The sequence below is a fragment of the Urocampus carinirostris genome, chromosome 8, assembly GCF_059441175.1.
Source record: "Urocampus carinirostris isolate Australia breed hairy pipefish chromosome 8, RoL_Ucar_1.0, whole genome shotgun sequence".
Classification (NCBI taxonomy): domain Eukaryota; kingdom Metazoa; phylum Chordata; class Actinopteri; order Syngnathiformes; family Syngnathidae; genus Urocampus; species Urocampus carinirostris.
In genome coordinates, this window is record NC_142356.1 from 33,705,023 (window position 1) to 33,716,743 (window position 11,721).

Sequence of the window (11,721 nt, forward strand, 5' to 3'; positions counted from 1 at the left end):
AATGCATTTTTCGAGACAATTGATTGCTTAACCACAGTACAAAATAATTATCTGATATCATGAAATAATACAAAATATACCGCTACATATTATTAGGAGAACGTACGAACTACTTTATCAATTTTCGTTTTAAGTGTGCCGATATCGACTGATTCGCATAATGTCTATTGACTCTAGGTTTGTTCTGTTTGAGAGCTGTTAAGAGGAAATAGTTTTGCTTAATATGTAACACTTGCATTGGATTTCTTATCAGTATCAACTGTCAATGAACCTTTCATGTATAACTACAAATAGCGAACGTGGCCTATAAATTGTCTCACTCTTTGCTCAGTTGAAGCATCACCACAAGATCCTTGGCTCATTTCTTGGCTTGACAAGGAAAAGGTAGGTAAATTAGGATTATTTTTATATCTAAAAGCACAATTTAAAAACATTTTTTAAGATTGTTTGGACTCATTAGTGTACAATAAAATACTTCATTTATTTTTCTCATAGAGGTCAACGCTTGAACATGGGTGTGCCGAGAAGTGTATCACTGTTTCTAATGTTGCAGCTCATTACAAGAGCATCAGGTATAGTTAGTGTTTTTAGTATCCTTGCTTTGGGTTGATGTCCTTTCTACCACTCAGTCGCTGAATATAAGTATGGAAGCTGTTCACACTCAATTAACAAAATAGCTAGGACTATTAATGAAATTAAGGTTTAAATAGGTGATACAGTACAGATATAATAGTACACTAATTATTGTTCCTATGACTACATTTGTGGCATATCACTGACACTTTTGCCCATGGTGAGAATTACTTTTTACACAAAGGAAAAATAATTCTCAAAATGTAAACCTGTATTGTTATAAAGTTTTATTAAAAACAAAATAAACAAAAAAACTAAACTCAAAGTGTGAGGTGAGCAAATTACCTGCCAACTGCCATATCAGAATAATAATAATAATAATAATAATAATTTCCTTTGTATTGTCATTCTTTGTAACAATGTACACAGAACGAAATGTCGATACACCTGACCCGTTGTAGTGAGTCGATGCAGCCGCAGCCAGAGGGCGCCGCCATTATACCAATTAGGTATGTCTCGGTCGAGGCGCGAACCAGCGACCTCCCAGTCTCAAAGCGGGCACACTACCATCTAGGCTACTGAGCTGGTATAAAGGGGCCCTATTAATATTTTTTCTTACTACTTAACAAGGAAATATGCTACAAATAATAAAATATAATAAAAATGAACCAAGTTAAAATGTGATAATAACAATTTATTTTCCAATTGGAGCGTCTGGAGAAAACCCAATCAGTAGGAGTGGGCGATACTGGGAATTTTGGCATTGATCCAATCCAAGAAAATACAGGGTAGTATCGATGGATACTAATCTGATACCAATACTATTTTCATCACATATATCCCTACCATTTCTATTTGTCAACTGAGCTGTTTTTTATGTAATCCTGTGAAAATCCAATTAAATATGTATATGTCTCTTACTCTTCTTAGGCTTAACAGTTTCAAGCTGTGATGCGTGCCATAAAAAAGCAACATGCCAAGAATCCCTGAAAAAAGAAAATGCCTTCCCTGGCTTCTCATGTGTCTGCAAGGACGGCTTTGAAGGAGATGGCGTTACGTGTTTCAATAGCTTAGTCTGCAGCGATGGTTCTTGCTGTGGCAAAGGTTATGAGTGGGCACCGGGTAGAGGTTGTGTTGACCTGGATGAATGCTTGCTCCCTGATTCACCATGCGTGGCACCTTTACTTTGTCAAAACTTACCAGGCTCTTATGAATGCCTGACACCGCCCTCACTCTCCAGAACCCGCACTACCCCACAATCAGTGAAATTCATTTGTGGAAACAGTACAGTTTGTCCACCAGGCATGGATTGCATCGGGAATAACGGGACAACCTGCGGGGACCCCTGTGCAAGCTACACCGCCCTGAATGACACCTGGCGTTCGACAAAAAAAGGACTGACCAATCCTGTTAAATGTGACACAAACGTTGAGTGGCGTGGTTGGTATCGATTGTTCCTCGGACAAAACCAGGCACGCATTCCTGAGGGTTGCATCGGCGGATTCAAATGCGGAAGCCACGTCACCATGACACTAAGAGAACCTCACCCCATACAGTTTAATGAAATTCAAAGTCGAGTCGTGTGCAGTACTTGGAGTAGTAATGATTGCTGTAATTTTAACCCTAGTCAACGCATCCATGTGAAGCGCTGCCCAACAGCAACTTCCAGTTACTACGTCTACAAACTGGTGAAACCACCCACGTGTCATCGCGCATACTGTGCAGGTAAAATAATAATAATTGTTTTTTAGAACAGGGGTGGGCAACTCCTCGAGTGTCGCCTGTCTTGAATGTTTTGAAGGTCTCTTTTCTCCAACGCGGGTGATGTAAGTGACAATCTCTTTAGTGAGCACTGGTCATTTGAATCAAAGAAACTTCATAACATGCAGGACTGCGGGCCTTTATGACTGAGGTTGCCAACCCCTATTTTAGAGACAGTTGTTGTTGAATGTAATAGATTTTTTTTTTCAGAGGTTGATGAAACAAGTTACACTACAACACCTGAGCCTCAAGGTTCAACACACATCGCAGCAAAAACAACACATCTTAGTCACACAACAGGATTTCACTGGCAAACAACAACAAGGACAACAAAATCAACAACTCCCAGAGGTACAACATATCCACCTCCAACAACAACAACAACAGCGCAGCCAGTTCCAGAAGGGGAAGTCCGTTTGGCCAATGGCAGGAACTCCTCCTGCTCAGGCAGGGTAGAAATTTTCCACCGTGGGCAATGGGGAACAGTGTGCGATGACATCTGGGACCTCAAGCACGCACAGGTGGTATGCAGGCAATTGGGCTGCGGCAAGGCCCTAGCGGCGCCTCAGAAGGCTTATTTCGGGCAGGGTCGGGGCCCCATTTGGATGGATAATGTCCGATGCACCGGAAATGAAGCAAAACTGGATCAGTGCAGCCACCAAGGTATTGGATCGCACAACTGTGGCCACCAAGAGGATGCTGGTGTGATATGTGAAGGTAAAAACTACGTTTTTTTCACTACTTTTTGTCCGTCTTTCTAAATAAAACGCTCTATGTTGTTAGCGGCTTCTCCTGTGAGGCTGGTAAACTCCAACAACCGTTGCTCCGGAAGAGTTGAGGTTTACCACAACGGACGATGGGGGACTGTATGTGACGACATCTGGGACCTCACTAACGCCAACGTGGTGTGCAAGCAGCTGGACTGTGGTAGGGCTCGTGCAGCACTGCAAAGTGCCGCTTTTGGGCAGGGGAGAGGGCCAATTTGGTTGGACGATGTCCGTTGTTATGGAAATGAAACCTCAATCACAAGCTGCAGACATCTTGGATTTGGGAGGCACAACTGTGTTCACAGTGAGGACGCCAGCGTCATTTGTGAAGGTATATTTTATAAAGTGTCGGGAACAAAAATAACAAAAGTAACAAACCATTTATGTTTTGTGTAGTCGAAAAACCTTCACTGGAACCTCAAGTGGTTTGTGACCCCAACAACATGAAAATTGGCCTTGATTCAGTTAGCGTAAGAAACTCAGGCTACAACCCACTCTCGGGCAACCTGGCAGTGCGCAACTGTTCTTGGAACCGAACACAAGGAGATGTCGTGTGGTACGAGGTCGATGCAAAGGCAAATACCTGCGGAAACCTGCTGAGGGTAAAACTTCATCACATACCAGGTCATCAGGTTCATGTCTTAGATGCTAATCGCGGTCCATTGAAGCTTATAGAAACAAGACGCATGGGTTTACTCTAAGAAGAATTATTTAAGTAACGAAAACAAGGTACAGAGTATGAGTGGGAGCAACTGTGAGTTTTTGTATTGATCCAAGGAAATACCATAAATTCCGTACTATAGAGCGCACCTAATTATAAGCCGCACCCACCACATTTTAAGAGGATAACCGCTTTTGTACTTACACAAGGCGCACCTGTATATAAGCCGCATGCGCCCACATTAAAACATGTAACACAATCACAAATTTAACCCAAATCCGACTTTGAGTCCCGCTATTGTTTTTTGAACTACAAAGATATTTTTTATTCGAGACCATTACGAGACAAGTTTTGTACAAGTAAAATCGAGCTAGGATGACGTTTTTGTGTATGCAAATGTTCGTCTTTCTCCTGCTCTAGTGACACCAAAGCTCCTCTGCATGCACGTGGGTTCGTAGCCCACACTTACATCCAAGAGAAAATATTTATATTCTATAACCATTTGCCATAGGGAGAAAATGGAAACTCAAATATATGTTGAGTCTCGGTTAAAAAACATGACGTTGCTGGCTTTTACAATTTACACAATGGATGTCAAATATGGGATGACGTCCGCACTTCACTTGGACTTTGGGTTGTCTTTCTCTCCACCTTCCGCTTTTTTCTGCTTTTGTTGCATGATTTTAGCGTCCCTCTCCTTCCTAGCTGCAGCTGAAAGCCCGTCGTCAGTTCTCTTCCCTTTGCCGCTATCGTTAGCTTTTGTGGCATTTTTTTGCCGTGCTAGCTCTCGCTGATTTCCCCTGGTCATTTTGTAACCGATGCCTCGCTCGACCGAAGGGCCAAGAAGTGTTCCTCTGCGTTGTTGCCAGTCGACGTCCTCGTCTGCTCGTTTTGCACCTCAACTGCGCTATTGTAACTGAATATAAAGTACACAGTCCAAATACCACAGCCGGCAAAATTAACAGAAAATGATACCGGTACTTAAGGTTTGATGCAGACCTGCAGAGTCCGGGTCCCGTTAAAAATAATCCAAGGAAAAAAAATGTATATTTCCAAAGGTAAGGGTGGGAAAAATATATATCCACTATTGTCCGCTGCGTCCACAAACACGTCTCACCTTTACTCCACTTCCCATTAGCCCCCGTTGTTTTTGCCCCTTCTTTTTGATTCGCCCGTGGAAAACATATCAGAATAAGTCTCTAAAATAAATACATTACAAAAATATACAGTTGCAAATACATATTATACATGGTTACACATATTTACAAAGAAAGACGGTACACCGAGAGAGTTTTCAAAGCTTTAATAATAATATTATAACTTTCATCCCAAACCGTGCCTGTGAAGGGTAGCAAAACGCTACAAGCGACACGCTCGCAACACAGTAAACGGCTCTGTTAAAAAGACATACCGTACTTAATTGTTAAAACGTCATATTGTCAGATATAACGAAATTGTGAATAACGAAATTGTGACTATGCTTAATTGCTGTTAAGATTGTCGAGAAAAATTGTTCAAACCTCACATTGTTTATTTGCTGTTAATAGTGTCAATGAAATTGTTCAAACCAAAAAATCACGGTAAACCGTCCTCATCTTCCTCCTTATAACTGACGTCGTCTAAGTAGTCTTCCACAGTATGGGAAAGAGACCATGTGATATAGACGTCGTCCCACGCTCCCTTATTCAAAAACACGCTAGCAACACGCTTGCCAAGCAAAGTTTACGTGCGGTAGCTCTGTTTCCTTTTTTATCGGACTGCTCGATTGCATTTAGCTTGAAAGCTGCGTCATGTTTCTTTCTTTTTGCAATTTGCATGGTGAGGATATTTCTACGCTAATTTAATTTGTGCACAAGCTAAGAAGTTGCAGTCTTCCTCGGCGCATATATTCCACCGGTCTAAATCTTACCTTTTGTACTCGAGCGCCGCTGGCGGCTGTTAGAAAAATTACATAAATTGGCCGCATCACTGAATGAGCTGCATGGTTGAATGTTTGGGGAAAAAGTAGCGGCTTATAGTCCGGAATTTACGGTACATGGTATTATTGATCGATACCAGTCCTATATCAGTCCGATAACAATACTTGGAAATATTATGATCATCGAGTAATTAAACCCTGAGTAAGATTATATTGACAATGAACCCAGCACAAAGATTTTGGCCACTAAAAATGTTTCATTTTTATAAAATAATTGCAATTCAAACGTCTACAGAATATAAAATAAATGGAAAAGATTTTCACTACAACTGTTAGAGAACAAAAGAGAGTCCAATAAAAAAGGGTGACTTTCCTTGTATTAATGTAAATTTGATCACTTAACCACACACATGATTCCGGGCATTTTCCTTTTCTGATGTTGAAAAAAAGTCCAGACTACGCTGCACATCCCGTTTGCCTCTATCACCTTTAGCTTATGATATGGCTGCGGACCTAGATTTGGCCCTCTCATTGACCTGGCAGGCAAGATGCAGAAGCAGGCCAGTTAGGGAGGGATGCTAAAAGTGTGCCTGTCAAACAGGCATAAACTTAGTGGCTGAGGGTGCAGTGTAAGAAAGAGAAGGACTGCGCTATTTACATATATATTGAGGAAATTGGTGGAGGGGTGAAGTATCGGTCCCAGGACAATAGTATCGATCTGATCTAAGTACTTTCAAAATCAAATCTCCGACAACCGCATTCCCAAACTGTCTAGATAGGATATATGAATACTTTTTTTGAGAGGAGAACAAAATGATCTGTAGGTTAAATTCCCCAAAATATATTTGGTATTATCTACTGCAAATTACCGCAATAACCATTGCACCGAAGTTTTAGTTTACTCTGCATAAGAAATAAAAGACAAACTTTTTCTCGAAGAAGATTAATCATCATAAAATGTTTTTGCGGCGTGGAGATGTTCATCCAAAAACTGTTATCTGTCTTTCAGACCAACAGCACACACGCCATCTACTCCAACAATTTATTCCTCTACCCATTAAGCAACGCATCATTCCCTACCCCTTTGAGGCTTCCGTTCTCATGTGCATATCCTCTGGATGCAGAAAGCAGATTGAATGTGGCCATCAACCCATCCCTTGTGTAAGTTGAATGATACGATGAAGCTCATATCAATCTTAGAAAGCAGAAAGCAATATATATATATATATATATATATATATATATATATACATCCATTATCTGCATCGCTTACCCTCAGTAGGGTCGCGGGGGGGCGCTGGAGCCCTTCCCAGCCATCTTCGGGCAGTGGGCAGGGGACACAACTCGCTCATTCACAATTTGGGACAATTTGGGACGATTTGGGACAATTTGGGACAATTTGGACGGGTCAATTAACCTGACATGCATGTTTTGGGGAATGTGGGAGGAAACCAGAGTGCCCTGGGTAAACCCACGCAGGCACAGGGAGAACATGCAAACTCCACACAGGAAGGTTCAATCTCATGACCTCAGAACTGTGCTGCGCATGCGCCAAAGTCTGACCCGGCCCAGACCCGCGGATCTTAAAGCCTGACCCAGCCAAAGCCGGATCAATTAAATTGATTTGCACCACAGACAAGGAAGCAAACGTGAAATTTCAGATTACAGCCAGTCTTTTACAATGAAATATAAATTAAACAAGACTGTATAAACATTAACATCATTTATGTTTGTGTCTGTAGTTTCCATCATTAACTGTTTTTTTAGTTTTAAAGAGTTGACAGAAAGGTTTAAGGCGGTTTGTCTATTTAAAGGGTTTAAAATTGGGTTATAAACGACATCAGCCGTACGTCCTTAAGGATCTAGCATAGCACTTAAAGAGAGAGAGGCAGGGAGACACAAAACAACAATAAGAAGAATACAATTTTTAAAAAGGCAGCAAAAAATAAGCCTGGCCTGATCGGAACGTAATGATTGACCTTTTAGGCCTGACCCGGGACAAAATTTGGGTTTAGTTTGGACTAAGATATTGTCTCTGGTTTAGGGTCTGTCTCTGAGCCGAACGGGTCTTGTTTTAAGGGACCTAAAGAGGGCAGCAAGTCAAAAAGGTTGTGGGTGGGGTCACAAGAGTCCATCATAATGTTCTCGTGTCTGTTGCAACATGCAGCCACTCATTGCCATCGACAACTATAGACGTCAAAGTAAATTTTGGCTAAATAAGAAATGTTTAAATTTCAATTGCAACCGTGTAAGGGAACAGGTTCATGTTATTTTGTGCCCTTCCTTATCAGCCTCGATGGTGCAATTGTTGGCCTGGGAGCCAACGCCAGAACGTCCATGGTTCTGTTCCGCACCTCAAACTACACAAATCCTTACACAGAGGGTATGGTCGCCCTTCCGTTGGGCTCACCACTGTACGTGGGCATCTCTGTAGACAAGACGGATCCAAGCCTGGCAGTTGTTTTAGAGGACTGCTTTGCTTCCCACTCTTCCAACCCCTCGGACCCTGAGCAATATGATCTCATCCGAAACAAGTATGCATTTTCTGGGATCACTGTGGAAACACAAAAAAATGGCTATACTCACCTATCTTTCCTTGGCCGGTTTAGATGTCCGGCTGACCGCCAACAGGTGTCCATAGCTGAGAGCGGCTTATCCTTGAGGGCTCGTTTCGCAGCCCTCTTCTTTCTGCCTCAAGGAGAACATCGAAATGTGTACCTTCACTGCAGCATCAGCATGTGTGACAGGAGGAGCCACCATTGCATTCCAGTAGGTTTTCTACATAATTTACAGGGTTGGAACTCCCAATTTTTATGTTTACCTGGAGTATTTTGCCTCTGTGTTCCGTGTAGTCCTGCACAAGGAGAGCACTCCGCTCAGTGTTAGACTCCACTCCAGTGAAGCCTATCACCATTGGCCCAATCACTTGTAAGCATACTCATTCATATTTTGTTGGATTATGTGGCAAGAATATGATTCCTTTTCATGGTATTTCTCACTTTTCCTTTCTTTATTTTCAGGGGAAAATGAACTGAGTATCCAGTAAAAGAATTAAATATTTTTTTTCTATGAAAAAGAACACATAGCTTTCCACATTTGTCTTTTAAAACTAAAGGGGGATTCAATCCATTGGTAAGCCGTCGGGACCTACAAGGCCTTCTCTGCTGGCCTAAAAATATCTGAATCATGTGATGTTCATTATATTTTTTCCATGAATACTTATTAAATAATTCCAAATAGTCTGTCAGCTTCCTGTCATTGCTGTTCCTCTGGTTGCGCTACTACCAAATGTGTGCTATCATATGTAAGAATTTAAACAAATATATTTCAGCCATTACTCATTGCCAGGGTTAGAAATCTACCGGGAGCCCTTCACAATCAGTTCTGCAGGCTCCGAGGCATAAAAAAAGCATCCATAACCCTGTCGGTTTAGCTAATCAGATTTATAGTTCCTTACACCATGACTTTCCAGAGGGCGTAACGAAATGTCAGCGGTTTCACAAACTATTTTTGGCAAGGGGGCTGTAACAGAAGTGTCCCTACTGCTTCTGTCAAATTAACTTTTTCAGCCCTAAATCGAAGAAAAATTCATGCCAGAAATATGACAAGTAAAGCTCGACTTTCAGCATTTTTAATGATGTGCCCATCAAATCTAAATCAAAAGTTAAATGCCTAAAGCTGCGCAATTCCTACATGTCAACAGGTGCAGAAAAAGCTTGCAAGCAAACTTACGTGCCTCCTCGTTTGATGTTATGTTAGTTTTTGGGTCCACATGACATGCAATTTAACATGTTATTAGTAATTATCAACAAACAGTCAGGGCAGGCTTAATTTAGTTTAAAAAAATAAAAAATGAAAAAGGTGACGAAAATATGCTATCAATTATGTCAACATTACAAACCAGGCATTTTGTCACAATGGGCAGTCACATCAATCAGATAAAGTGTACCCAAATTAAGTAAGTCCGGGAAACTCCAACAGTAATTTACTGGCATAAAAACAATAATGTGTCGTAAACCCCGTACGTAGGAACAAAGCACTATGTTAATAATTCACTTTTGAGATACCTTTGAGGTTTTCAAAGGGGGTTGTGCCGCTATTCAAAAACTCTTTCAAACTATTGCATAAGCTCAATACCAAATACAAAGAAATTATGTTTTATGAACATCATATCTACAGTACCATTCTTATTTTCTCAATACATTTTGGGGTGGTATTAAAGCATATTCCATGGCCAAATGTTACAACTATAATGATACACTTGTAGGTCAAGTCAATTCATTTATATGAATAGCCCTTAATCACAAGGGGTCTCAAAAGGCTGCAAAGACAATAGACTAACATTATCAACATTAAACATAGGTACATCATTCCAAAGCAATTGAATATCTATGTTTAATAAACATAGATATAAACACAACCACTGAGTTTGCAGATTGAATCTAAGATGGGAAAAGGATTCCGCAGCACTAGTGCCCAATTGGAGAATGCCCTTGAACCTGCGGATTTCTTTTTGGCTCTTGGAATTACTAAAACCAACATTTTCCGAGCGAAGGCTCTGAGTTCCAACATAGGGGGAAATTAAATCTAAAAGGTTTGGGTGAGCAAACTCTTTGTTCTACATGATTCAAGTTGTTTCACGTTTTGGGAAGGGGATCAATAAGATTTAGTTCATCTAGATCAGGGGTGTCAAACTCATTTTAACTCGGGGGCCACACGATAGAACAAACATTCTGTCTGGGGCCGGACTAGTAGATTAAAGAGAAAGAAAAAGAGGGATAAAGAAATAAGAGAAAGAGGGAGGGAAAGGAGAGAGGGTGGGACAAAGAAAGAAAAAGAGAGAGAGAGGGAGAGAGTGTGAGAAACAAAAGACAAAAAGTCGTGAGAGAAGGGGAAAAGAAAGGGAGAGGAAGAAAGAAATCCAAAGAGAAATAGAAAGACAGAAGGAGAGAAAAGAGAAAAGAAAGCGAGAAGGGTAGGAAGAGAGAAAGAGAAAAGAGAGAAAAGGAAAAAAGGAAGTTAGAGCAAAAGAGGTTAAAAGACACAGAGAGAGAAAGAGACAGAGTGGGAGAAAAGGGGTGGAAAAGAAAGAGAGAGAGGGAGAGAGATATAAATACAAGTACAGTGTCTTTGTGAGAGGCACCTGGCTTTGGCAACATCAGGTTGACATATTTCAACATGCAGGTTGTTTTTCTTTTTTGCTTCTCTGAGTGTTGTCTCGCGGGCCGGATTCAATCCCTTAGCGGGCCTGATCTGGCCCGCGGGCCGCCTGTTTGACACCTGTGATCTAGATATAATTTAGACAAAGCATTTTAAAAAATAAAATGGGCAAGAAATTCTTAGCAAATAAAATGATATTTTTGTATACACCAGGGGTCGCCAACAGGCGGCTCTGGGGCCGCCCGCGGCTCTTTGTCGCTCCAGAGTGGCTCCCTGGTGCTTTTTCAAAAATGTAAAACGATACGTTTTCTGTAGGAGAAAGAACATGAATATAGATATAGAGTACATATACAGTATGTGGGGCCCTCGTTAAAAGACTTAAAAAAAAATTTAAAATGTTTGCGGCTTCAAACATTTTGTTTTGTTTTTTTGTCCAATATGTCTCTTTCAACTTTTTGGGTAGCCAGTCCCTGGTATATACAGTACAAGATGTACTTTGGGGTGTGCCTAACATTAGCACAAGAATGTACAACTTTTATCACTTACTGTTGTCTTTCCAAGTTTGTCTGATAATGACTGAGAACCATAACATCAGTTTCTTTTGTTTAGAATCTTCTTTTGGGAAATAATTATCATAAATATGTAATTTTTTATTTAAATCCTTTATCAGTATCAGCAGTCACCATTTACAGTTGACAAATGATTACTTTTTATGACGCCTGGACCATAAATTCACTCACTCTTCCCTCAGTTAAACCATGACGACCAGATCCTAGGTCCTACTTGGGTAAGCTAGGGGAGAGAAAAAGAGTTATAAATTGTGATTATGATACTTTTTTGTGTTTATTTAATTTTCTCATAGAGGTCTACGTGTGGCCAGT

The 11,721-nt window shown here is 40.8% G+C and overlaps 1 protein-coding gene and 1 pseudogene across 1 annotated transcript; one reads left to right on the plus strand and one right to left on the minus strand.

Annotated features, from left to right (window-relative positions):
• Positions 1–511: 511 nt before the first annotated feature.
• LOC148361720 (uncharacterized) lies at positions 512–8,822 on the plus strand. The gene is made up of 10 exons (XM_088343180.1): positions 512–581; positions 1,513–2,298; positions 2,545–3,051; positions 3,118–3,432; positions 3,498–3,703; positions 6,690–6,841; positions 7,972–8,214; positions 8,290–8,449; positions 8,533–8,608; positions 8,701–8,822. Exons 1-10 carry the CDS (start codon positions 512–514, stop codon positions 8,724–8,726), a joined length of 2,541 nt encoding a protein of 846 aa, XP_088199306.1. The 3' UTR covers positions 8,727–8,822.
• Positions 4,066–4,654, minus strand: LOC148361721 (small EDRK-rich factor 2 pseudogene; annotated as a pseudogene).
• Positions 8,823–11,721: the final 2,899 nt, after the last annotated feature.